The sequence below is a fragment of the Triturus cristatus genome, chromosome 3_1 (genome assembly GCF_964204655.1).
Source record: "Triturus cristatus chromosome 3_1, aTriCri1.1, whole genome shotgun sequence".
NCBI classification, from domain to species: Eukaryota; Metazoa; Chordata; class Amphibia; order Caudata; family Salamandridae; genus Triturus; species Triturus cristatus.
Genome location: NC_140583.1, coordinates 45,853,446 through 45,877,794, shown reverse-complemented (window position 1 = coordinate 45,877,794; position 24,349 = coordinate 45,853,446). Strand labels below are relative to the sequence as shown.

At 47.2% G+C, this 24,349-nt stretch overlaps 1 protein-coding gene across 1 annotated transcript in view; it reads right to left on the bottom strand.

Annotated features, from left to right (window-relative positions):
• LOC146859666 (embryonic protein UVS.2-like) overlaps positions 1-24,349 on the bottom strand; it is an 82,286-nt gene that overhangs the window by 34,043 nt on the left and 23,894 nt on the right. The window contains exons 4-6 of the mRNA XM_085643419.1: positions 13,435-13,575; positions 13,214-13,331; positions 8,130-8,305 (exon numbers count right to left, since the gene is read on the bottom strand). Coding sequence (XP_085499545.1) covers positions 8,130-8,305; positions 13,214-13,331; positions 13,435-13,575 — 435 coding nt within the window. The remainder of the gene's footprint in view (positions 1-8,129; positions 8,306-13,213; positions 13,332-13,434; positions 13,576-24,349) is intronic.

The following is a 24,349-nucleotide window of genomic DNA, read 5'->3' as shown; positions in this document are numbered from 1 at the left end:
CAGCCTACGTGCAGCTACCAATTCTAGGGATACCCGGGTTTGAAGTTTAGATATTTCTTCATCGATGGCTATATTTGTGCGGGTGATGAAGTCGTCCATAGGGCCACAGATTTGTGAACCACCTTTGGAGGCTTTGCTACGTGTCATCCTAATACTCATGGTGCTTACGATGAGATCAGGGTCGTCATTCGACTTACTAACTAGGGAGCTTCAGTTTAAGCTAACCTGTCTCAGCACGATGATACAATAACAAGCAGGTTAGGAGCAATAAGGGGGGTGGGCCTGGGCCGTCCTCTGCCGTCCTCGAACGGCCTCAAACGGCCCGCTCTTAGCCCGGTCTTCGCCCCGGCCGTTGCCCCGCGCGCGTCCCGCGTGCGCGTTGTCCACACAAGCTATGAAGGAAAAACAAGAGGAAGGGGCGGGAAGAGGACCAGCTGCGGCCGATCCACGCCGCTAGGAATGCTGGTCCTCGCAGTCCCGCCTCTACCCCTGTTGACCAGATGACAGCTTGCAAGGGGCGCGTTGGTGCTCAAAGCACGTGAAGGGAGGCAAAAAGGATGTTCCCCAGAGAGAGTCTAAGCCTACGAGCGGCTCCCGCGAAGCGGGGGCCGCGAGGCGTGGCGAAGTGGCCAGACAGCAACAACACAGGAGCAGCGCTTCTTTGCAGGAAGGGTCCCAAGGCTCACTCACTCCACACAGATTTTAAAGAGGAGGAGGAGGAGGGGGCGGGAAGAGGACCAGCTGCGGCCGATCCACGCCGCTAGGAATGCTGGTCCTCGCAGTCCCGCCTCTACCCCTGTTGACCAGATGACAGCTTGCAAGGGGCGCGTTGGTGCTCAAAGCACGTGAAGGGAGGCAAAAAGGATGTTCCCCAGAGAGAGTCTAAGCCTACGAGCGGCGCCCGCGAAGCGGGGGCCGCGAGGCGTGGCGAAGTGGCCAGACAGCAACAACACAGGAGCAGCGCTTCTTTGCAGGAAGGGTCCCCAATAGTGGAATAGAATGAGGACATTAGCAATAATGCAATTATAAAGAATGAGGCAAACATGCTTGTGAGTTGAAGTGGGCTGTGCTCCGAGAGTGGAGACGTGCATTCGAATGAAAGGGAGAGGAGAGTTTTTCATGCAGAAAGTTTGGGAATACAGAGGAGGATTCTGGAGTTACTAAACAATCGAAGGATGAAAAAACTGTAGAAAGAAACACCATTATTTGCATGTGAGATAGTGGAGTGAGAAAGAGTGGTGTTCAAGGTGCCTCACATCTCATCAGCCCCTTGGCCCAATTAACGATACATGCTTTGTGTTTGCGTTACTTGTCTAATGCAAACCTGATTCAAAGGGTACAGGTGGAATTTACACTCCAACGCAAATGGTGATTTGTGTTGTATTGCAATCCAAAGTAACAAAAGGCTGTGCTTGGCTATCTCTTGATTACTTTGAGTCAAGGGGGCATTTCATGGGTGGTGGACGGGCGTTACTATGCACCAACCCATGGGTTTTGACATAAATCAAAAGAAACTTTACCTGGACGCCGCCACTTGCCGACTGGGTGAGCTGGGAGAACGCCGACTCGTCTTGTGGCCTCCCCGTGTCCCTGGAGGGATTGACCGCCATACCGCCAGTTAACAACTTGCAGCACACACTTCGCGGGTGCCGCTGCGCGGCATTTGGCGTGTGGTTGAGGCTGCAGGGGTGCCGGAGAGTGCCCGGAACGAGGACGGAATAACTGCGGGAGGTATCAGAGGGCGCGTGCTGCAGGGACTCTCTAGACCAGGAGTCCCTGCGCTGCACAGGTGTGCACGGCCGCGCCCCCAGCAAGACATGCCCCCGGCCGCAACGCCACCTTTAAGAACATCGTTCCTCCGCATAGCGGGACGCGAGCGGGACGCCGAGCGAAGCCCGGGCAAAGGGCGGGCCCTCTGTGGCCCTCAGAGGCCAGAAGAGGCTGGACTGGGCCACAAACCCTAGTCGGTTATACTTGGCTCCCCTGTGCTTTTACTGATAGGATTATAGGCCATGAACTGTCGCGAAACCAGAAGTATGGCCGCTGTAGGAGCTAAAAAACTTACCGGAACCTTGGATGATTTTATCACCCGCACTCATGCGCTAATTGACGAGGGTATAACATTAATGGATAGGAGAGTGTCCCAAGACCTGGCCATGGCCAAACGATCCTCCTTGGGCCTTATTGCACAGGCACAGACACCCAACACTGATTCTCGGACAGATATACAGGCCCTAGTACATAGTACTGGAGAGACCGGGGATCTTGATGCCTCAAACACTTTACAGGACCTGGAGGCTTCTCCTAACCTTCATTTCCTATCAGAACGTGGAGTGCAACAAAGTGAGTCAAATACCTCTAACAATATATCCGTTACAAAAGAAAGGGGTCGGACAGAAGGGGCTATCCTTAAGCAAATTCGAAAAACTAATAAACCATCCATTCATAAAGGAAAGAAGGTTCGAATTCCCCCTAACCTCCCTAACATGGATAAATTGCCAGTAGCTTTACCCAGTTCCACAGAGGGACCGCATGTTATCAAGATTGGCTTACCCCTGAGCCTTCCAGACGATACTATTATCGACCAAAGCCTGGAGGAAATCCTGGAGTTGACTGGGGAAGTTGGTAATTCAGTAAAATCTCCATTACAGGAGGGCTATGGTTCAAGCATGAGTAACACCACTATTTTTAACATGTTAAAAGTATTGCTGGAACCCTTAGAGGCTAGACTACGCTGCCTGGAAACTGTCCTAAAAAACATACATAAGGATATAAGTGCCCCTAGTTTTACCTTGAATAACAAAATTGCCCAGGTTACTATTTCAGCTAAAAAGGCCAATAAGCCTGCGGTGGCTGTTAACAGATCGCTGGAGACTATAAAAGTGGCCCCCAAGAATTCCAGTAACACTACAAACCAGGTTGGCACCACAATAAAGGCCCCCAGAACTGACCAAACTCAGAAAACAGATCAATCTCTGACAACAACTAAAATCAATTCAACCGCTCAGGCTACATTAAGTGATCGATTATCACAGCCTTTAAACTTTGATGCACCCGACAGAGCCAAGGGCATGGCCCGTAGAAACATTCACCTTCCCCCTGATGCCTGCCCCTACGTGATTATTCTCACTGGTGTCACTGAAATCCCTCCATCAGAAGTAGAATCGTATCAGGCCCTTAAAAATAAAGTATGTTACTGGCTATCCAAAAACTATCCCCTCCCGCCAAATATACCGTGCAATATCCTAATGATTGAGAGAGCTCCGTGGGTGGGAGGCAACAGAAAAAACCTTCAAGGGGACTGTGTAGTGGTCACTTTCGAGAATACTGAGGTTGTAGAGTTCATTTGTAGTAGTGGATCCCCTAGATTCCAGACGAGTACGGTGGCTGCTAGACCTCTGTCTTATTTTTATCTCCCACAAAATCAAGCTGACAATCGATGGAGTTGGTTAAAAGGACCCCATGACAGTAAATTTAGACAGAGACTCAATCCTCCCTGGGAGATACAACCCCTTGGGTGGGAGGAGGGGTGGAATGCGGGATGGAACCAGGTAAGGAGCAGAAGAGGTAGACCGCGTCAAGGCGGCCCTCTTGTTGGTCCACATTACAGCCAACCCTATCATTACCAACAGTTTACAAATGGTCTAGATAATCCCTTGCACTTTCCAATGGCCAATCGTTTTGAATGCCTGTCAACCAAAGATTGGGTTGACTGACAAACACAGAGCTCGGAATTTCGACGGAGCTTCCAGATTATCCCTACTCAACCAAGTAAGGTTGTTGCTACGGAGGACTCGACTAAATTAAACCTTTCTCATACGCCCGATAAAGACCCAGTGGAGGGTGATCGCCGGGGTGCGCTTACCCCTCTTAACGCAGATTCACCATATTGTAAATTTCTCACCTGGAACGTGGCGGGTTTAAATGTAAAGGCTCTAGACCCCATATGGCAAGGGTTTGTAAAACAATATGACGTCCTGGCAATCCAAGAAACATGGGATACAACTACAAGTTTCTCATTGGATGGTTTCTGTAGTTTTTCTACTCCAGCAGTCCCAGGAGCAAGAGGGAGAGCAAAGGGTGGCCTACTCACACTATGTTCTCTGGACTTAGTGGGGGTTTTTAAAAAATTAGATTCCGCACCCATGAACACGTTAGTTGTGGAGTGGACTTTATCTGATACTAAAATTTTCTTGCTCATTAATTTTTATAATTCCAAGGAGGTTTCTTATGCGAATGAGCATTTGACCTCTTTATTAGACTTCCTGTCAGTCTATAGACAAGATTGCAGTTCCGCCCCAGAGATGGTAATCCTGGGTGATTTTAACATTCATCCTTGTGAGGGAGACTGTTTTAACGATAGATATGGGGGCTTACCGACCGAGGGCATTCCCCATTTTGAACATACAAATGAGGGTGAGTGCCTCGAGACTTTCCTTGCGAACTTAAATCTATTTGAAATTGAGCAGGGCAAAAATGAACCCAGAGCCCCAACTTTTATAGGGAGAGACGCCAACACCGTCATAGACTATATTTTTGTATCATCCAGGGTCCTGTCAAAGGCACGTGAGTATAGGGTTGTTACTGCTAGTTTCAGTGATCATCACCCCGTCCTCTTAATGCTGGACCTAGACTGTTTCCGGATTAGTAGATTGACAAGTGTGGCAGCTCCAAATGTTTTGACAACTAAGGACCAGGGAAGGCGTCTTAAGTGGGGGATGATCGTCCCTGAGCAATTCTTCCAAACATTAGCCCAAGAGGCGGAGGCTAACTTGGTAGTGTGCTTAGATCCAACTGCCCTTGGCTCTGATGTTATGGCTGCGTATGAGGAAATATGTACAAGGATCTCTAAGAACTTGGAGCCAAGGCCAGGCGCACTAAGGAACAAGAAGATTTTTAAATGGTTTAACAAGGATTGTTCGCTAAAACACAGTGCCTTGTTGAAAGCATTAAAACATAAACCCAGAGACAGGCCCTTAGTGACTAACCTAAGGAAGGAATACAAAATTGCAGTCACCAATCGCAAAACCCAAATTAAGGAGGAAGCTTGGGATAGTTTACTATCCATTGATGTATTGAGAGATAGCAAAAAGTTTTGGGCCTTGGTGAACCAGCCTTTTTTCTCCGAGGATGGGAAAACTGATATGGACTGTGTGATCAAAGATGGAAGATGGCTAGGCCACTTTAAACAGATTTATGAATCCACAGCATTAACTTCACCAGTCAGTGCCCATGTTACACCTCACCTGAAGTTTAATACCACTGAGGTTGAGAGGGCGATTAAAGACACAAGTAAACACAAGGCCCCGGGTCCTGATGGGGTCCCCGCAGATCTCTACATCCAGTATCCGCAATTTTGGTCAAAAATATTAACCAATGTATTTAATGCGATACCTGCAGCTGGTTTTCCTTCCTCCTGGTCTACCTCTATTATTGTGCCCATTTTTAAGAAAGGGAATAGGGGGGACCCTGCCTGCTATAGACCAATCTCCCTGTTGGACTCTGCCGTTAAGATCTTGGGCAGAGTCATCTTGCAAAGAATGGGGGATTGGCTAGTGGAGAGCGGGACCCTCTCGGATCTACAGTACGGTTTCAGAGCACATAGAGGGACCATGGACCAATGTTTAAACCTTCACCTTATCATTAGCAAATACACTGTGGCGAAGGGGGGGCTTCTTTATTTGGGATTTATGGACTTATCTTCTGCTTTCGATTTGGTAAACCGTTCAAAACTTTGGATTATTTTGCGAGACTTGGGTTTGGACAGCACTTTGGTTAACTTTTTGCACGACCTTCACCAAAATTTGTCCGCCTCGGTTAGGGTAACAAGGGAAGGAAGATGCACGACAAAGTTTAGGTCAGGGAGAGGGGTCAGACAAGGCTGCATTCTGGCCCCTCTCCTCTTCACACTGTATATTAACTCCTTGGGGAAATCCCTGAATTCAGCTACCTTGGACATACCGCGTATGGGGGGGCTACCTATTCCGGTGCTCCTATACGCGGACGACGCCGTTCTTATAGCTCGGACTGGTACGGGCCTGCAAAGATTATTAGATCATTTTGGTGGTTTCATGGAAGACTTGGACCTAAAGATCAACACTGCTAAATCCCATGTTATGGTTACAGGCTCACGGAGGAAAAATATGAAGGTTAGGTCCTTCAGCTGTAACAATTCTCCAATCTCGAGGGTACCCTTTTTTTGTTACTTAGGAGTCACTTTTGATGAGAAAGGAACTTGGGGTGCCCAACTGAAGTTAAAGGAGAATGGCGTAAGCAGATCTACCACAGCTCTTATGCATTTTGCTAAAAGATTGGGTTCGAGACCCATGGAAGCCATGACTCGTATTTATAGAGCCAAATGTGTGGCAATTGCATCCTATGGGGCAGATATTTGGGGCTACGTTTCAGCCCCAGGCATCCAAATCGTAGAAAACAACTTTATACGAGCCTTGTTATCACTCCCGAAATCATCCCCCACATATTCAATTCATAACGAAATAGGCTTGGGTTATGTCACTGATCTCTTAAAAATGTCCCCACTGTTATGTTGGATTAAAACTTGGACAAACGAGGAGATTACATTGAACCACTGCATTCTCAAAGATTGTATGACTTTGGATAAAGCAGATAGCATACCGTGGCTAGCGTATGTTAGAGCGGCATGCGCTAGGCTAGGACGCCCGGATATGTACTCTTTTCCACAGAATCTTAAAAAAGAAGATGTAAGGTGGGTCAAGCAGCACTTTCGAAATATGTTGGAAGCTGAGAGGGAAACGGTTGAGCTTTGTAAACCAATGGTAAGATCATTTTACCAACTTTCGTCGTCTTTGGCCATGGACCCTTATTTAAAATATGTTACCAAACCATATCATTGTTTTCTACTCATAAGGTTCAGGTTCAACCTGATACATCTTGTGCTTGGCTCGTATACAAAGTGGGGCATCCCAGAAGATTCCCCACCCTGCACCTGCGATTTCTTCTCTACACAGGATACTCTGCACCTAGTTATGCTTTGTGAACATTATTTGGTGGCCCGTAAAGAATTTCTTTTCCCCATCCTGAAAGACTTAAACTTTGCTCAGGTACGGCCGGCTCTATTATATTTACAGATGTTGAACTCGGTACAGGTCACATATGGTGTAGCGTGTTTTTTGGTAGCAGCCGCTAGACAAAAGAAAACCAGTCTGGCCCCAAAGATCAACCACCAAACCTGACACTTGTAAATATGGTACTCCTTATATCTCTGATACGTTTCTTTTATTTAGGATTTGCAATCACTTTTTAATCTGTTTTATTGAATTTTAACCTTGTTTTATGTATTTTGTACTGCTTTTATGGTTTTTAGTAACCGAATAAAGTTCTTTGACTGACTGACTGACTGACATAAATCCTTAGCTACAAAAAACTGTAGACAGGAATTTGGGAACACATTCTGCACCTCCTGAAGATGATCATAATGAGGTGAAACTTTCCCACTTTGCATGTGTGCTGCATTGTACAGCACACATACAAAGTGGGAAAAGTCTTAACGCATAGCTTTCATATTAAAAGGGACCATTTCCAGCACAAAAACTATGGTTCAGACAACACAGACACTGCAGCACTATGGCGCAAGGGCCTCTGTGTGGGTGCATGCCTGCCTAAAGTCTGCCACCAGCACTGGGAGAGAGCAGAACAGAACCACATCTTAGTATTACTTCACTCAATGCAGTGAAGCAGCTTAACCGTAACACTTCTGTATCAATAGCGACCCCGTGTCTCTGAATCGAGGCACTGCAATTAAGTCAATGATCCTCCTTATCGATTTCAGGTCAAAATCATTTTAAACACGGGTCACAATTTTTATGTAGGCAATGAACTAACTGTTTCAAATGAAGCATTGCTCCAGTAAATGCCCTCAGCAGTGGTGACGTTTGTGAAAAGGACGCCCGCCTGTGACAGTAACAAATATTGATCAACACAACCAAGGGTCAGATTGGTAGAAAGGGTGTGTTGATGGGTATCTGTGTTTAAACCTAAGCTTACCCAATCAGATATCTAAACCAATGCCAAGTTCAGCCCATCAGGATTCTGAGTTGTACTCAGTTTTACTTCTTAGTACTAAGTGGAGCCCAGGGAGTGTCACTGACCAGGTGAGATGTTCTCCGTCATGATGGTCACATAGTTGTCGCGGTCGCTGCGGCTCTGCTCGTGGTAGAAGCCCAGGGCGTGGTTCAGCTCATGCTGGATGACTCCTTTCCAAATACATCCATCAGCGAGAGATACCTTCTGAACTCCTCTTATCTTCCCGACGTACGACCAGCACCTAGGGGAGAAGTTGGGCGAGAGAGATCCATAAATATCTACAATGGCACCTTCAGAGAAAGAATATTACAATATCACCCCTTACAAAGCATCAGCCTATGCATCTCCTCACTGACTGTTGCTATCTGCAAGGGAGGAGCAGTTCTTGGACAGTGACATTGCACAGTCGAGTTTGTGATGAAAATCCTTGCATGCAAAGAAAAGCTGTGTCATCCTGCACCATTCTTATTCATTTCTAATACATTATAATTTAATTAATACATACAGGATCCAGCCATCACAACAATAGGAAAACAACAAAGCATACATGATCCAGCCATCACAACACTAGGGAATAAACAAAGCATACAGGATCTAACCATGCCAACGCTAAGGAATGAACAAAGCATACAGGATCCAGACATTACAAAACCAAGGAATAAACAGCATACAGGATCCAGCCATCACAACTCTAGGGAATGAACAAAGCATACAGGATCCAGCCATCTCAACTCTAGGGAATGAACAAAGCATACAGGATCCAGCCATCTCAACTCTAGGGAATGAACAAAGCATACAGGATCCAGCCATCACAATACTGGGGAATGAACAAAGCATACAGGATCCAGCCATCTCAACTCTAGGGAATGAACAAAGCATACAGGATCCACCCATCAGAACACTAGGTAATGAACAAAGCATACAGGAACCAGCCATCACAACTCTAGGGAATGAACAAAGCATACAGGATCCAGCCATAACAACTCTAGGGAATGAACAAAGCATACAGGATTTTACAGTACATGCTTAAAAACACTCATCATACCTATATTTCTAAAGCATGATAAGGTAGTGCACTGTCATTTACATATAGCACATTTTCCATTTAAATGGCCACAAAACCTTCCAACTAACTTGCAGTTTTATGGATAAAACTGTATAGTGCATAAACAATGTTTGAAAATTGGGTTTCAGTAAGAGTATTTAAAATTTTCACATCACCAAGTAAAGTGTTCTGATTTGTATTGATCATATAGAAAATGTGTTTTTCTTCAGAATTACAAATATGGGTCTTCATAACTATGTTGAACAGTTCACGTAATAGCAATTTCATTGTTGTTTTAGATAAAAAGCATAAAACCTTATAGCCTTTTATTGCACATGCTTGACACAGTACGATTGTCACACAGTTCACTTTACAAAATCCTCTAACTTCAATAACAGATAGAGAAGTAAATGTAGGACTGGCATTTGACCTCTGTCTCTGAAAGCTGAGCAAATGTGACAGGATAACAAGAATACAAGGCATATTAATTGCTTATTCACTTTGTGAGCAAGCAGAATACTTATTGTCAGCTCACCGGAAGGGTGACTAGTCCTTAAAAGTAGCTCATCCTTATGAAATCTGGCTCGCCATAGTGAGTGGGTGAGTGGATATTTGGAGCCCTGCCATCACAACACTGAGGAATTGACAAAACATACAGGATCCAGCCATCACAGCACTAGAGAATGAAGATAGAATACAGGCTCCAGCCATCGCATTCCTAGGGAATAAACTAAGCATACAGGATACAGCCATCACAGCACTAGGGAATGAAGACAGAATACAGGATCTCGCCATCATAATACTAGAGAATGAACGAAGGATACAGGATGCAGCCATCGAAACTTCCAGGAAATCAACAAAGCATACAGGATACAGCCATCACAACACTGGGAAATGTACACAGCATACAGGATGCAGCCATCGCAACACTAGGGAATAAGAAAAGCATACAGGATCCAGACATCAGAACCTCATGAGAATGAAAAAAACACACAGGATCCAGCCATCAGAACCTCTAGAAAATCAACATAGCATACAGGATCCAGCCATCACAACACTAGGGAATAAATAAAGCATACAGGATGCAGCCATCGCAACACTAGGGAATAAACAAAGCATTCAGGATCCAGTCATCACAACACTAGGGAATAAACAAAGCATTCAGGATCCAGTCATCACAGAACTAGGGCATAATAAAAGAATACAGGATTCAGCCATCAGAACTTCTAAGCTATTTTTAGTCCAGTGATGCCTAGAAGTCATAGCCTTGAACAGTAGGTGGGATTGCATGGAACTGCAGAGCCATCACTCAGAGTGTGCAGACCCTTATGCTATACTGTCACTGAGCGGTCAAAGGACATTTGGTATTATTTCTCACAGAGAGGTGAAACTCCATGGATGTTCTGCGACTGAGTTCACAACACCTGAAAGACTTTCACTGAGAGAGCTCTCTGCCCATGGAAAGCCTTTCACTGAGGGTCCACTGCCAATGAAAAGTCTATCACTGAGAGTTCTCTGCCCATGAAGGGGCATCTCCCGCAGATAGGTTCCAGTCATTGAGGGTCATACCTCAGTAAAGGATCTATCACTAACACTCCACAGACCATGGACAGCCCTTTAATGAGTGCTCATTCCCTATGGAGGACCATCTCCCACTGAGCACCCACAACCCATGAATGGTCTATCAGTTAGAATCCACAACACACGTAGGGTCTTCTACTGTGACTCCACAACCCTAAGAGGGTCATCATGGACAGTACGGAACCCATGGGGGTTACTCCATGTGACTTCTCAAGTCAAAGTGGGTCATGATGGAGATTACGGAACCCATGGAGGGTCTTTAACTGAGACTCTACAACCCAAAGACGGTCATCATGGACAGTACTAAGCCCATGGGGGGTCTTTTACTGTGACTCCACAACCCAAAGAGGCACTGAAGCCATGGGGGGTCTTTCACGTAGAGAACACAACCCCTTGGGATACCTCAGTAAGAGCTCACAGAACATGGATGGTCATTCACTGAGGCATCACAAACCATGGAAGGTCTATCATTTAAAATCAACAACGCATGTAGGGTCTTTGACTGTGACTCCACAACCCAAAGAGGGTCATCATGGACAGTACTGAACCACCCATTGTGAGTCTTTCACTGTGACTCCACAACCCAAAGAAGGTCATCATTGACAGTACTGAACCCATGGGGGTCTTTCACTGTGACTCCACAACCCAAAGAGGGTCATCATGGACAGTACTGAACCCATGGGGGGTCTTTCACTGTCACTCCGCAACCCAAAGAGGTTCATCATGGACAGTACTGAACCCATGGGGGGTTTTTCACTGTGACTCCACAATCCAAAGAGGGTCATCATGGAGAATACTGAACCCATGGGGGTCTTACACTGTGACTCCACAACCCAAAGAGGGTCATCATGGACAGTACTGAACTCATTGGGGGGTCTTTCATTTAGAGAACAAAAGCCCGGTGGATACCTCAGTGAGAGGTCACCGAACATTGATGATGATTCATAGAGGCACCCAAAAGCCTGGACGGACTCTAAGTCGTAATCAGCAGACCACAGACAATCACTAACTAAGGGCTTTCAGCCCATGTAACTCATTTCTTCCTGAGGGTGTATCAAGTTTATTTTATATGAACCTAAAATGATTTGTGCAAGTTATAATTTGTAGATCAGAAGTTCAGAAAGACCAGTACAGACTGAGTTACAACAATCCATTCTATTTAATTTCAGGGACTGGACCAAATTCTTCTGAAAGGCAGAAGGGGCAATCTTCCAGAGTAATTTCAACATAAAATAGCAAGTGGATATGAGTTTTGAAATTTGAAAACAAAGAGAAAAATTGAAATCGAAGATTACTCCCAGATTGTGAGCTGACTCTGTTGGATTTTAAGGCGTATCCGAGGATCCATGCCACCAGTGAGAGAGCCTTACATCTGGTTTACCAATCTGAAGATCTCAGTTGCAGTGGTAGCTCTCATTCAGTAACCGCAGCCCTTAGAATTCGAGTCATAAAGGGATTCCCTGAAGCCAGCTTTCCCACAGGGCGTTTAGCTCTAGTGAAAGCACAATGGGGCGTGAAGCTCAACAATAACCATATGTAATCTCTAGAGGAGACTTTTTACACAGTTGAATGCAAATATTTTCACACCACTACCTCTTACCCCATTCTATGCACCTAAGCTATACTGTGTAGGGGTATATTGTTCTTACCTATGTCCTAAGCGAGTTGGAGATCATGCCAGTAATTTGCCTTGTCCAGTTACGATCAGGGAATATGGGTGTTAACGCTGAGTCTATGTGAAAGCGCCATATCTATTGTGATGTTGAATGCAGGATCAGTCCTTAGGGTGTCCTGTGCTCTTACCTATCCGCTGGCAGGGTCTGGAAGTAATGAGTCTATGTGATGGATCTAGTATGATGCTGTGTGTAGGATAAGTCCTTTGGGTGCCCTGTGATTCTAACCTCCTCCCCACAGTCAGGGTCTGGAGGTAATGAGTCTATCTGATTGAGCCCTATCTGGTGTGATGCTCAAGGAAGGATCCGTCCTTAAAGTGTCCTGTGTTCTTACCCATCAAAAGGCAGGGCCTAGCAGTAATAAGTCTATCTGATGGAGCTGTACCTGTTGTGATGTGGATTGTAGGATCAGTCCTTAGTGTGTCCTGTGCTCTTACCTATCCACAGGCAGGATCTGGAGCTAACGAGTGTGTTTCAGATGGCGCCCTGTCTGCTGTAGTGCTGAACTTAGGATCAGTCCTTGGAGTTCCTATGCTCTTACCCAACCATGGCTAGGGTCAGGAGGTAATGAGTCTATCTGATGGAGCACTATCTACTGTGATGCCGATTGTAGGATCAGTCCATGGTGGGCCTTCTGCTCTTATCCATCCGCAGGCAGGGTCAGGAGGTAATGAGTCTATCTGATGGAGTCGTATCTGACGTGACGCTGAATGTAGGATCAGTCCTTAGGGCATTCTGTGCTCTTACCCATCCAAAGGCAGGCTCCTGAGCTAATGAGTGTATCTGATTGAGCCCTATCTGATGCGATGCTGAATGTGGAGTCAGTCCTTAGGGGGTTCTATTCTCTTACCCATCCTCAGGCACGATCTGGAGGTAATCTGGTTCCGCTGTGCGGGTAACAAAGCGGATACAGGTCACAGTTGCAAACTCACTCATTGCATCTTTGATGGCATCCACATCTTCGGCACCTGAGGGACAACAGAGAAAAGGGGGAGGATGACATAAGTTGAAGCAACCTGGAAAGGTATCTATGAAAGAAAGTGTTAAGCCTTGGTGGAAAAGTGAACTCACTGTAAGTGGAACTGAGGGTGTAGGGCACAGAGACCGTCCCATCTCTGGATTTAGGCCAGAAGCAGCTGTTGTTTGGACATATCCTGGCACTGCGACCTGGTTGGACGGCAATGTCTCCCTCGTGGACCAGCTGTGAGCTGCCTATAACAGTAGAGCCCAGTGTTAGTATTCAGTGTCTGTCATAACACTAGAAGGAACACGTGCACACAGAAGAGAAGAGAGCTGATTTTGAGCCTGAAGCACAATTTCAAGAAAAAAATAAAAAATGCAACAATCTTGTGTGATGGAAGAAGATGCAGCCATTTTGGGTCACACAACAGACCTTGGCCCAAGCAGCTACTTAAGAAAGCAAATTACCCTAATAACTGAAAAAGGCCTCAGCACACAGACATGGACAGCGAGCGACTGCAGCGGGTAATGTTCACTGGGAATGGTTTCCTGTGTCTCACATTCCTATAGTGTTGTCATCTTGTCATATCAGGAGTTAATTATGGCATCACTAAAAGCATTTTACTGGCTTACCGTAATAAAATGGAGCATATGAAGACAGAAAAATCAGGTTAACGACTGCAATGGCTATATGCCTTCTAAGCGCTTCATGTCGTCTTTCAGCAAACACCACCAGTGACATCACACGTGTTGTTAGAGGCAGCCATTTCACCCTGTCTGTAATTCTTCAATCACACATATGTATTAAGTCTTTAAATCTAAACTAGGATTGTACACGTCATTATCTGTGTTACATACAAGTATGAACCAATGTATAGAATTCTTTGAATATTTACTAATTGAACAAGATCAATGAGCAGGATCAGTTTACACAATCTGCAGCACACAAAAGGCAGTTTGATTTTAATAGATATGATTGTATTAGCACAGAATAGATACTAGTGTGGGCCAATCATGTGCTTTGATTGATAAAAGTAGTTCTGTGGTGTTGACATGATACATATCTGTATTTTGTTACCAGATTATGAATTTGAAATGTGTTTGGGGTGGACTTTATTTCTCAGAGAGCATTTTTTTTTAAGTGTGTTACTCCGCTCTTCTATATGTTTTTAAAAGGGTGGCATCTTTTCCCAGATATACTACATTTGTAAAACATGATCAAATGATTCTGTATTGAGACCAGGTGTAAATGGCTGCTTCAATCTGCACTACAGGCTGCAGTGTCAGGCCTGAGACATGTTTAAAAGGGTACTTTAGTGGGTCCCACAAGGAGTGATTCTGCCCCGTAGTAGAGTTTATTATACACACCCTGGTACACCTAACCCCAGATACTAGGGACTTACAAGTAAATGAAATGTGCCAATTAGGCGCAGGCCAATGTTACCGTGTTTTAGGGAGAAGCAGAAGAGCTTTACCACTGGTCAGCAGGAAACAAGTGCACAGAGTGCTAAAAGCCAACTAAAACGAGTTCAGCAAAGGATGGCGGAGGAGGGCAACAACCTTGGGTGATCCGGCAGAAAGGGCCACGTCTAGCACCTTGGTTGTTTTCGGGGATGATTGTGAAGACACCTTGGCTCAGGCTCACAACTGACTTTCTTGTAACAAAGAGGCCTGAAGATTTCTCTTAATTTGGTCCTGTTTGGTGACGATCTCGAAAATATCTGGGACAGGGTCACAGCTGACTATTGTTTAACAGAGTCTAGCACCCAGAGGCCCTGAGGCTTGCTCTTACCTTGGTTCTCATTGGTGATGATCTGGAAGACACCTGGCTTCAGGATCATAGCTGACTATCTCATAACAAACTGTAACGCCAAGAGGCCCTGAGGTTTTCTCTTACCTTCGTTCTCTATGGTGATCTCAAGGATGTCTTGGTTTAGTGTCACAGCTGACTATCACATAACAAGGTCTAGTGCCCAGTGTAGGAAGCTAGCCTTGTATATACTATACCGAAGTAAGGTAAAATGTGCCCAGTGTCCAGTGGATCCTAGAGGCTTTACAGAGGTTAAAGTAGATAATACATTACTCTTTTTTGTGGTAGCGTGCTCGAGCAGTTAGGCTTATCAGTGAGCTGTGTTAAGCATTTGTTATACTCATTCAGGCAAGAAATGATTACACACACCCAGTGACTGAATCCAAGACCAATTGTTTTGTATAAAAAAACTATACTTTGTTACTTTTATTCATAGAACTAAGAAAACTCAGTTGCAGGTGAATACCAGTTTTAAAATAGACATACTTTTCATGTACAGTAAATTGCGTTTGCAAAAACAGTAACAATACTGAACAGTAAATTAGAAATACTGTGTGATGTCAGCACAGCAGTAATAGAACTTAGCATTTTTGCAATAGATGGACATTTAGTGTGATAGGAAGGAATTCAATGCATTCCTATGGAGGGAAAACAGTTAGACACATTTATAGGTATGTACTCGACTTACACATCCAGGCTTTTGGGGTTTACACTGGGCACGGATCAGCTCAAGGTAGGTACAGCATCACCAGTGGCACTGGGCTGGCCGGGTGTAGAGGTCACTGGGCCCAATGTTAGTAAATGGAGACTGGGGGCACCCACAAGAGGTGCTAGTTGCAGGTAAGTACCAGTGGTTTCAGGGCACAGACCCTGAGGGTGAAAGCAAGTACAGGAGGGGGCACAAGGCAGCACCAACCATACCCCACCAGGAGCACAGGGGCACCCAATGCAACCAAATGGGAATATAAGTGGAACAAAGAGGCTGCAGGCTCGGACCAGGAGGCTGGACGAATGTGACCAACAACTGGGCAGGTAAGTGGAGACGTTGTAGGATGCCTGGGCACCATCAGCTGGGCTCCCCAAGGTCAGGGGGCTGAGGATGCACAAGTGCCTTTAGGTGTCAGGTCTTCTTTATCTGAGCCGGTCACAGTCAGAAGGACCCTTTATGATGAGGCAGCAGGCATCTTTGTGGGGTCCAGGATAGTTAAGCCGCCCATGGAGTCGGGGTCAGGATCACTGGGGAAACTTCACTGGGCAAGTGAGCCACTCAGACTAGGGCTGTGGGCATCAGGTGCCATGTGGGCAGGACTCATGGTTCACGCTGGATACGGAGACTTTGTAGTTGTTTTCTTGTGGACAGGGCCGCGAGACCAAATCAGTAGTCGTCTTCAGGCTTGGCTGCACAGCATCTTCTTTGTCTTTCTTCTTCTTAAGTCACAGGAATCTGAGGTTCAAGGTTCAGGGGTGAACCTAGATCTTCAATTTATGAGCATTACTAGCACTGGAAGTTAATGACAGGTAGTAGCTAATGGGCTGATTACTTTTAGGGCAACTACACGCTTTGTATGTCCCCTCCCTTTGAGGAGGGGGCATCCCCTAACCTGATTAGCTAGAATCCCTCTATTCAAGATGGAGGCTCATCTAAGGAGGGGTCCTCCCGGTGCAGGACATCTTAGGGGTGTCCCTGGCTGGGACTTCTCCTGACTACTAATTATCCTGCTAAACTTGCTGCAAAAAGTGGGGCTTGGTCAGAGGGGTGGGCATCTCCACTGGCTTGGGAGTCCCTGGCTAGCACAACAAAGGGCAGGAAGCCTTTACGGCTCACCACCCTGAATGCTTGTCCTACTTGGGGGTAGGTGAGAAGCTCCTCCACCCCAAGCAGGCGTTGTTAAGGGCCCACAAGAGCATAAGGGCTCCCACCTTAGGGGGTCCAAAACATGTCTGAGAGTGGCAAGCTGGTGCAGACCAGTCAGAAGCATGCTAGAGAGTTGGTTGTTTTTCAAGGGGAGACGTGTGGTGCAGCGGCCAGGGCAGTTGACTTCGGAGCATAGGGTCCACGATTCGATTCCTGGCTCCGGCGGCAGCTCAGCTCAGCACCATGTGACTCTGGGCAATAGCTCACTTAATTTCCACGAACGCCCCCAGCGCCTTGAGACCCATAAGGGTGAGTAGTTCGCGCTTCACAAATATGGATTTACATTACATTTACAAGGGGCATCTCTAGCACGCCCTCTGAGCGCATTGTACAATAAATCCAACACTGGCATCAGTGTGGGTTTATTGCGCTGAAACATTTGATACCATACTTTTTAGCATTCAGTAAAGCCTTAATGGAGCTGTGGAGTTCAAAATGACAGACTCCCGGCCCATGTACTCAATATGGCTGCACTGCACTTACAATTTCTAAGAATGGATGTACACACTGTAGGGGCATATTGCTCACACAGCTATGCCCTCACTTGTGGTATAGTGCACCATGCCTTAGGGCTGTGAGGCCTTCTAGAGGGGCTACTTACCGATGCCACAGGCAGTGGTTGTGGCGTGCCATGTCGCATATTTACAATCACCTAGTGCCACAGGAACTTCAATTTTAACGACGTTCCTGTGGTGATAGGGGGCTCTCTTTATTTACGTGGTGGTGCTAAGCCATTTAGCGTGGTTTAAAGCAGCCTTTTAAATAAGGCACCATTTCACACTATACTTAGCGTGAAAGGGGTGCACAATGGATGTTGCAGTGGGCGTTCTGCTGCAACACCCATTTATTGCCGCCACAAGACATATACATGGCGGCATAAATATGGGGTAGAGCCAAAATTAAGACCATGGAAAACCTGGTCTTAGCATGGCGAAACGAGGAGAAATGCTTTATTTCTCCTTATTGTTTGCTATTTCTATGTCTGCTGCATTGTGCAGCACACATAGAAACAGCAAAACACCATGAATGATTGTTTATGTGCCTCCCTGCACATAAACAATCATTAAACAAGCATTGGCATAGCCAATAGGTCTCGCCTTTGGGACCTTATAAGTGTTTAGCCATGCAACGGTTGATGTTGTTGCTCCAAGGATATTGTGCTGCATAACTAAATACTTATAAGGTCCCAAAAGCGAGACCTATTGGGTATACCAATGCTTGTTTCTTCTTCTTTCTTCCTTGCAAGACGGATCTCTGCAACGTCATCTTCCCTTGTAGCTGAAACAGGGGCGGCTCTAGGCTCATGGTGGCCCTGTGCAGGGAGCGCAGGTAGGGGGCCCCGGAAGAGGGGGTCCGGGCGGGGCAGAGCTCAGGAAGGTGTTTTTAATAAAACGTCCAGAAAAGGCGTTAGATGACCAGTAACATGGAGGGACCCCTTTCAACAAGAAAAACACGTTGCGCGTCCGTAAGAGAGTTCGGCCACAAAGCAGGATCCCTCCAATCACATAAATCATATTCAGAACACGGGTCTGTAACATGGTCTTGCTCTTTGGCTTCCTTTTCAATACCAGCATCTTCCGTCTGTAAACTCTGAACCTCCTTCAGAATGCCAGATGTTGATGGACCGATGAATGATGTTTCAGTTTCTCTGTCTGAGGGTCTTTTGTAATAATCCTCATCCTGAGTTGGTAATTGCTGCATGTTTGTATCAATTTCAGAGTCACCTTGTTCATTTTCATTGGTCTGCTCATGAGTATCATTCTGCTCATGGATATCATCATTGTTTTGTTCTTCTTTATGGTCATCAGCGCCTGTTTTACCGAGTGCATCAGCAGTACTCTGGCCAGAGGATTCTCCATCTTTAGGTTTCCCTTGGGTGATAAAGTTCAGGATTGCTCCTTCCTGTGACACTACGAAAGCCTGCTGAGTCACCTTTCTCTTTCGTTTCGAATAACCAGATTTGTGTACTCTAATTCTCTTCATTTTGCTTGCAATGCAGCGGGCGAGGCTAGCAGTGGGTAGGGAAAAAAAGAAGACAATCAGCAGTGGCGGCTGCTGAAAGATTTTGATGTGTCATTTTTACTTTCTTGCAAAAACAACAGTTGATGGACAGAATGCAGAACAATGTCATACATTCACCCCAGTACAGAGATCTGGGCCTAAATCCATCGTTTTTTTGCTTACCACACCACCCCAGTTCAGACATGGCCATATGCAAATCAGCCTTGACCCTGTGCCTCATGGGAACAGTCCAGCCCGAACTGCCAAGCCATGTCTTCCCTGGACTACACAATGAAAGACCAGCATACCTTAATGAACGAGTGAATTTCCACCAACCTACCAGGAAAATATCTTCCAGAACCATCTCCTTAGCAGCCACCCAATGCAGCCGCTGATAAAACAGTGGAGGCCGCTACTTCTCCCACCTGGCAGTGAAGACCTGAAAACCCTCCCCCTGCACCTCAGAGCCTCACCATCGCTCTAGCAGTTCAGGAAGGACCAAAAGACCTCGCTGTTCAACCAACAAGCAGCATGATCCAGCAGCATGAATCCCACACCGCCTCGAGACCCTTATGTGTGAAGCAGCTGAGCTTTACAAACCCTGACTGATTGATAGTAATTACCCTTCCCACTACATGTATGACACATTATGATGACTAGCCACATATGGAAGGTTTATTTGAAGAGTGTTATAAAACTATAGGGTAGATCATGTGACTTGGCATACAAGGTCCGTTTTCTCAGTCCACTGAGAACAGTAGAGCCTGGAGAATAGTTCATGATCTATTTGGGAAGTGACCTTAGCAGGAAGAGTAAGCTACCTTGAAATCATGGCACACAGAGACCTGTCTCAGTACGTCACTAACTGATCCTGAAGACAGCCTACAGGTAACCAAAGACTCGTCCACTTTACCACATTGTCAAAAGACAAAATACAATATATTTAATTAAGGTTTATTGTATAGTGCCATATTCCAGCAACCAGTTCTGCTCGCTTTCAGAGCACCTATTAAACAAGGATTAATTACAGTGAGTCCTAAGGCTATGAAAAGGCACTAGAGGTTCACTGAAGCAAAATTAATGTGCAAGGAACATCCAGTCAGGAGACAACTTTCAAGCAGACGTACGAATCACTAGCACAGCGTACCAACGACCCCATGGGCCGTGGCATAAGCAAGGAAAATGGCCCGTTTGGCTGCTGCTCAGGAAGTAAAATATAGCAATTATCAGGGTTCAATGGGCCCCTGAGGGTTTTGGGTCTCAGTACCACTGTACTTGCTGAACCAATGGTAACTATGCCCCTAGTATGGACAGAGAAGGCTGCTTCACCAATTGCAAACTGAGGACTAGTTAAACTAGTTTTCTCTGCTAGTCACATGACAAGCACTGGAATGTAATTAAAGAAATGATCAAGAAGCCAGTCTCCTATCAAGGTCTCTGCAAAAGGGCATTAGATTGAGTTAACATGGGTAGGCACTGCCATCCTATTCCAGGCGTCCATCCATAGGTGCTTGCATTTCATGTCTGCCTCAACACCATATAAACAGACATAACCAAATGCCAAGTACATTTGAACACTCGATGTTTTAAAAGATTTGTGCAGGCAGATCCACTCATTAGATCACAAGTATCAGCTTCATACTCTGTTTTCATGATTGTTGATAAGTAATTGGAATCATTTTAATGAATCCTTAACATTACGTCTAACACCTCGAACCCTGCTCTCCTCTTCCCCCCAATACGACCGTGCCTCCCAAGTTACACCTCCAAAACTCACCATGCCTCCCCTCAGCCACAAGTAAACACCGCCCCTGCACTCCTGACTCACTCTTCCCTCAACATACAGCGTCGATCTGTACCACTCCCTACCCCTGGCGCACGGTGACCACCTCTCCGACCCGCGCCCTCTCAGAGATGAATCGTGAGAGAGAGGCTCTCTCTCCCGATTCATCATGCACTCCCTTCCCATGACCACCAGAATACCTCCAGCTCGCCACCTCACATGGCTTACCTCCACCCAGACCCAAAGCACACACCATCTACAATAATATCCTCACCCAACCTTCCCCACGCCCCCGGCTCCTCACCCCCACAGGCTGGGATACATTCCTATGCCTGATCTGCCCTCCTCCCCAGGGCTCCCCACACCCTCGTCCAATGGCTCACCTTCCCTCGGGTTCACTCTGCAGTGGCACACGCTGACCTCCTCACTCCCCCTCCCCATGCCCTGACCCTCGGGCTGCTCACCTCGCAGCTGGCACCAAAGGTTGCACACTGGCATGCTATCCTCTGCAAGGCGGCCTTTCTTGCCCAGGGTCTCTAAGCGCGCCGGTGCATGGCCTCGGCTGGTCTCAGTTCTGCTTGCTGCACGCCGGGCACCGGTGCTGCCACCCCTCCTGCCGCCAGTGATGCGTGGTGCTTCTGTAACCCCTTCGCTGCAGGACTCGCGGGCACTGCGCATGCGCGCGCATGCGAGCCTCCGGAGGTGCCAGATCTGGACTATTAAAACAAGCTCGATTCTCCTGGAAAAAAAGTTCTAAACAAGCACAAGACCTACCAGAAGAGCCCGAAACAAGGCTGACCCCACACAAAGACGAGACTGGGTTAGAAAGGAAAAGAGTATAAGAACAAGCATTCAGCGTGCATCACATTGGATTTAGCACGCCTCAGTCGTTCATGCGCCAAATCCCTGCCAGGAGCCGCCACGAATATGTATTGTATCCGATTCCTCGTGGTGGCCCCTGGGGTTTGGTGGCCCTGTGCAGGTGCACAGCTTGCACATGCCTAAGGCCGCCCCTGAATGTATAGTACTGCATTTATTTATTTATTATTTATTGACATAGATACAGCAGCGGCGCGAGGCTCGTGGAGGCTTTCATTGAGGGGCTAGTGGTGTCACGGAATTGTCCGCTACCTGTCTTAGCGGATCTACATGACCCTGCCCATACATTACCCCGTGACGTCCATCATCATAAAAAGCAATAAAGACTGACAGGACTGCCAGTTTGAAAGATGACAAACGGCCACTCCATTTATCAGTCCACGGCACGCGGGGAGGGGGACGGGGGGGTATGTTTTCTTTTATCTTTCGCCCCCATCGCCGTCGTCATCTGCGCTCTCCACTCCCCAAAGCGGTAATTAGCGGGTGTCAGAACCGCAGGCGCGTATGGCGGTTATTAGACTCTGAATGATGCTCCTGTCACGACAGTGCCGCTCGACGACGCACATGACAAGAGCCGTATGGCGTCCATATGCTTTGCTTCAGCACGTGGAGGCCGAGGCGCCGCTGCGCGCGCGAAACCGCAGATTTACATGGCGGCCTTCGATGAAATTTAACACGGGAGGAGCCGGTGCGGCCAGGAGGCGGGGGATGAATGAGTAGGAGCGGAACGAGGGTCGTTAAAGTGGCAGAAGACTTCAAAGTAAAATGTTCTTTGGTAATAGACTGCCCCGGGAGAAAAAAAAAATCCGAAATTGGTGCATCGCATCCGGTTAAGCACGTCATTAGGTGGCCGCCTTATGAGAAGATCCTAGGTAGGGGCCAAAAGAGAGCTACCTTACTGTTGTACGTGAGGTAACGTACTAGTCTTGCGACGCAGAGGACAGTCCTCTTTCCCTTGTATGTTGCCTCCTGACGTCACTGGCCAATCCGATGTCGAGGATGGCTGTGACGTCAGGGGGCGGCGGGAGGAGGACAGAAAGAGCGCGAGGACGCTAGCCGGCGGTTGATTCACCCGCTGCTCCTCGTGGGCCGTAATATTTACCGGAGTTAATAAAAGGCTCAGTTCTACCAAGTAACCTGTCTCGCCTCCCTCATTCATGCCACTACAAATGGCGACGAGGGTTAAAGCTTTCGTTACGGCCCACGTGTGATTTCCGACGTGCCTGATGTTCCTGTGTTGCTGGTACGGCGCGCCGATGTCTCCTCGCTTGCTCCTGCGCGGTGGACTACATTGCTGATGACTCCTTGTCTCTAGTCTCTACCCCTGCCTGCTGAATGCGTGGCTCTCTGCCAGTGAGCCCTGATGTGCCGCCTGCTGCTGCCCGCTGTTGATGCTGTGCTGTTGCGCCCCGACGACCCCGTGAGCTGCCTTTGGTGAGCTGCTGTGGTGGGAGCGCTGTTTCTGCTGTTCCTTGGTGCTCCCAGTCGCCTAAGGCTAGGGCTGCTTGCTGCTGCGCCTGACACCTGCCTTCCTGCACCCGGTGGTGTCCTTCTGAGCTGCCTGGGAGCTGTCTGTGTGCTGCGCTCCTGTTCCACCTATGCCTGCTCTCCAGCCATGGCGCAACCTATCAACATTTGTGTGCCGCCCCTCTTTCTGGACTCCCCCGGTAAGCCATGTATGAAATGGAAGGGGTGGCTGCGCGCATTTGAAAATTACATCGTCTCCATTGATGGTGAGGGATATAGCCCCGAACGGAAGAAGTCGCTTCTATTCGGACTGTTGGGGAAAGCAGGTCAGGAGGTTTTCGACAGCTTACCGGTTTATGCGGACCCTCCGGGGGCCCTTGCCCCCTTGAATGCGTACCAGGAGGCGGTTAAGCGGCTTGAACTGCAATATTCTGAGGAGGGTAACATCATGGTGGGGCGCCATAAATTCGCATTGCGGAAGCAAGAGGAGGGAGAGACTATCGAGGAATATATTGCCTGTCTGTGCGTTTTGGCACAAGACTGTGAATTCGCGGAGATGACTGATACCTACCTCAGGGACCAGGTGGTGTTCTACTGCCATTCCAAGAAGGTGCAGGAACGGTTGCTTTCTTGCAGGAACCCTTCGCTGAAAGATGTGGTGGTCATTGCGAAGGCCGTTGAATGCTCCATGGTGTCCACGAAGGAACTTGCGAGCACAAGTCAGGCTTCTAATGTGTTCTATGTGCAGGACAGACATACAAATACATCCAAGACTCCAGACAGGGCGGCAAGTGAGAGAGGGGGGGGCAGGAGGCCGCTCGCTTGTTTTAGATGTGGGTCGAGGGACCACTTAGCGGATAGCAGGACCTGCCCGGCCCTGTCCAAAAGCTGTTCTAAGTGCAGGAAGGTGGGCCATTTCGCGGCAGTGTGCAAGGCCAGGAGACCTGGTGGGGGCATGAATGTGAGCTCGGTGAGCGATAGTGATGTGGATGCGGATGCGGACATCGTACGGTCCATTGATGCTGAGGATGGTAGAGTGAAGGGGCCTATTGGCTCTGTCCTGATCGGTGCAGTTGAATTGCCATTTACGGCTGATTCTGGTTCCCCTATTACCCTGATATCTGATACGACATATGATTTGAAATGGCAGGGTGTGCAATTGCATGAGACG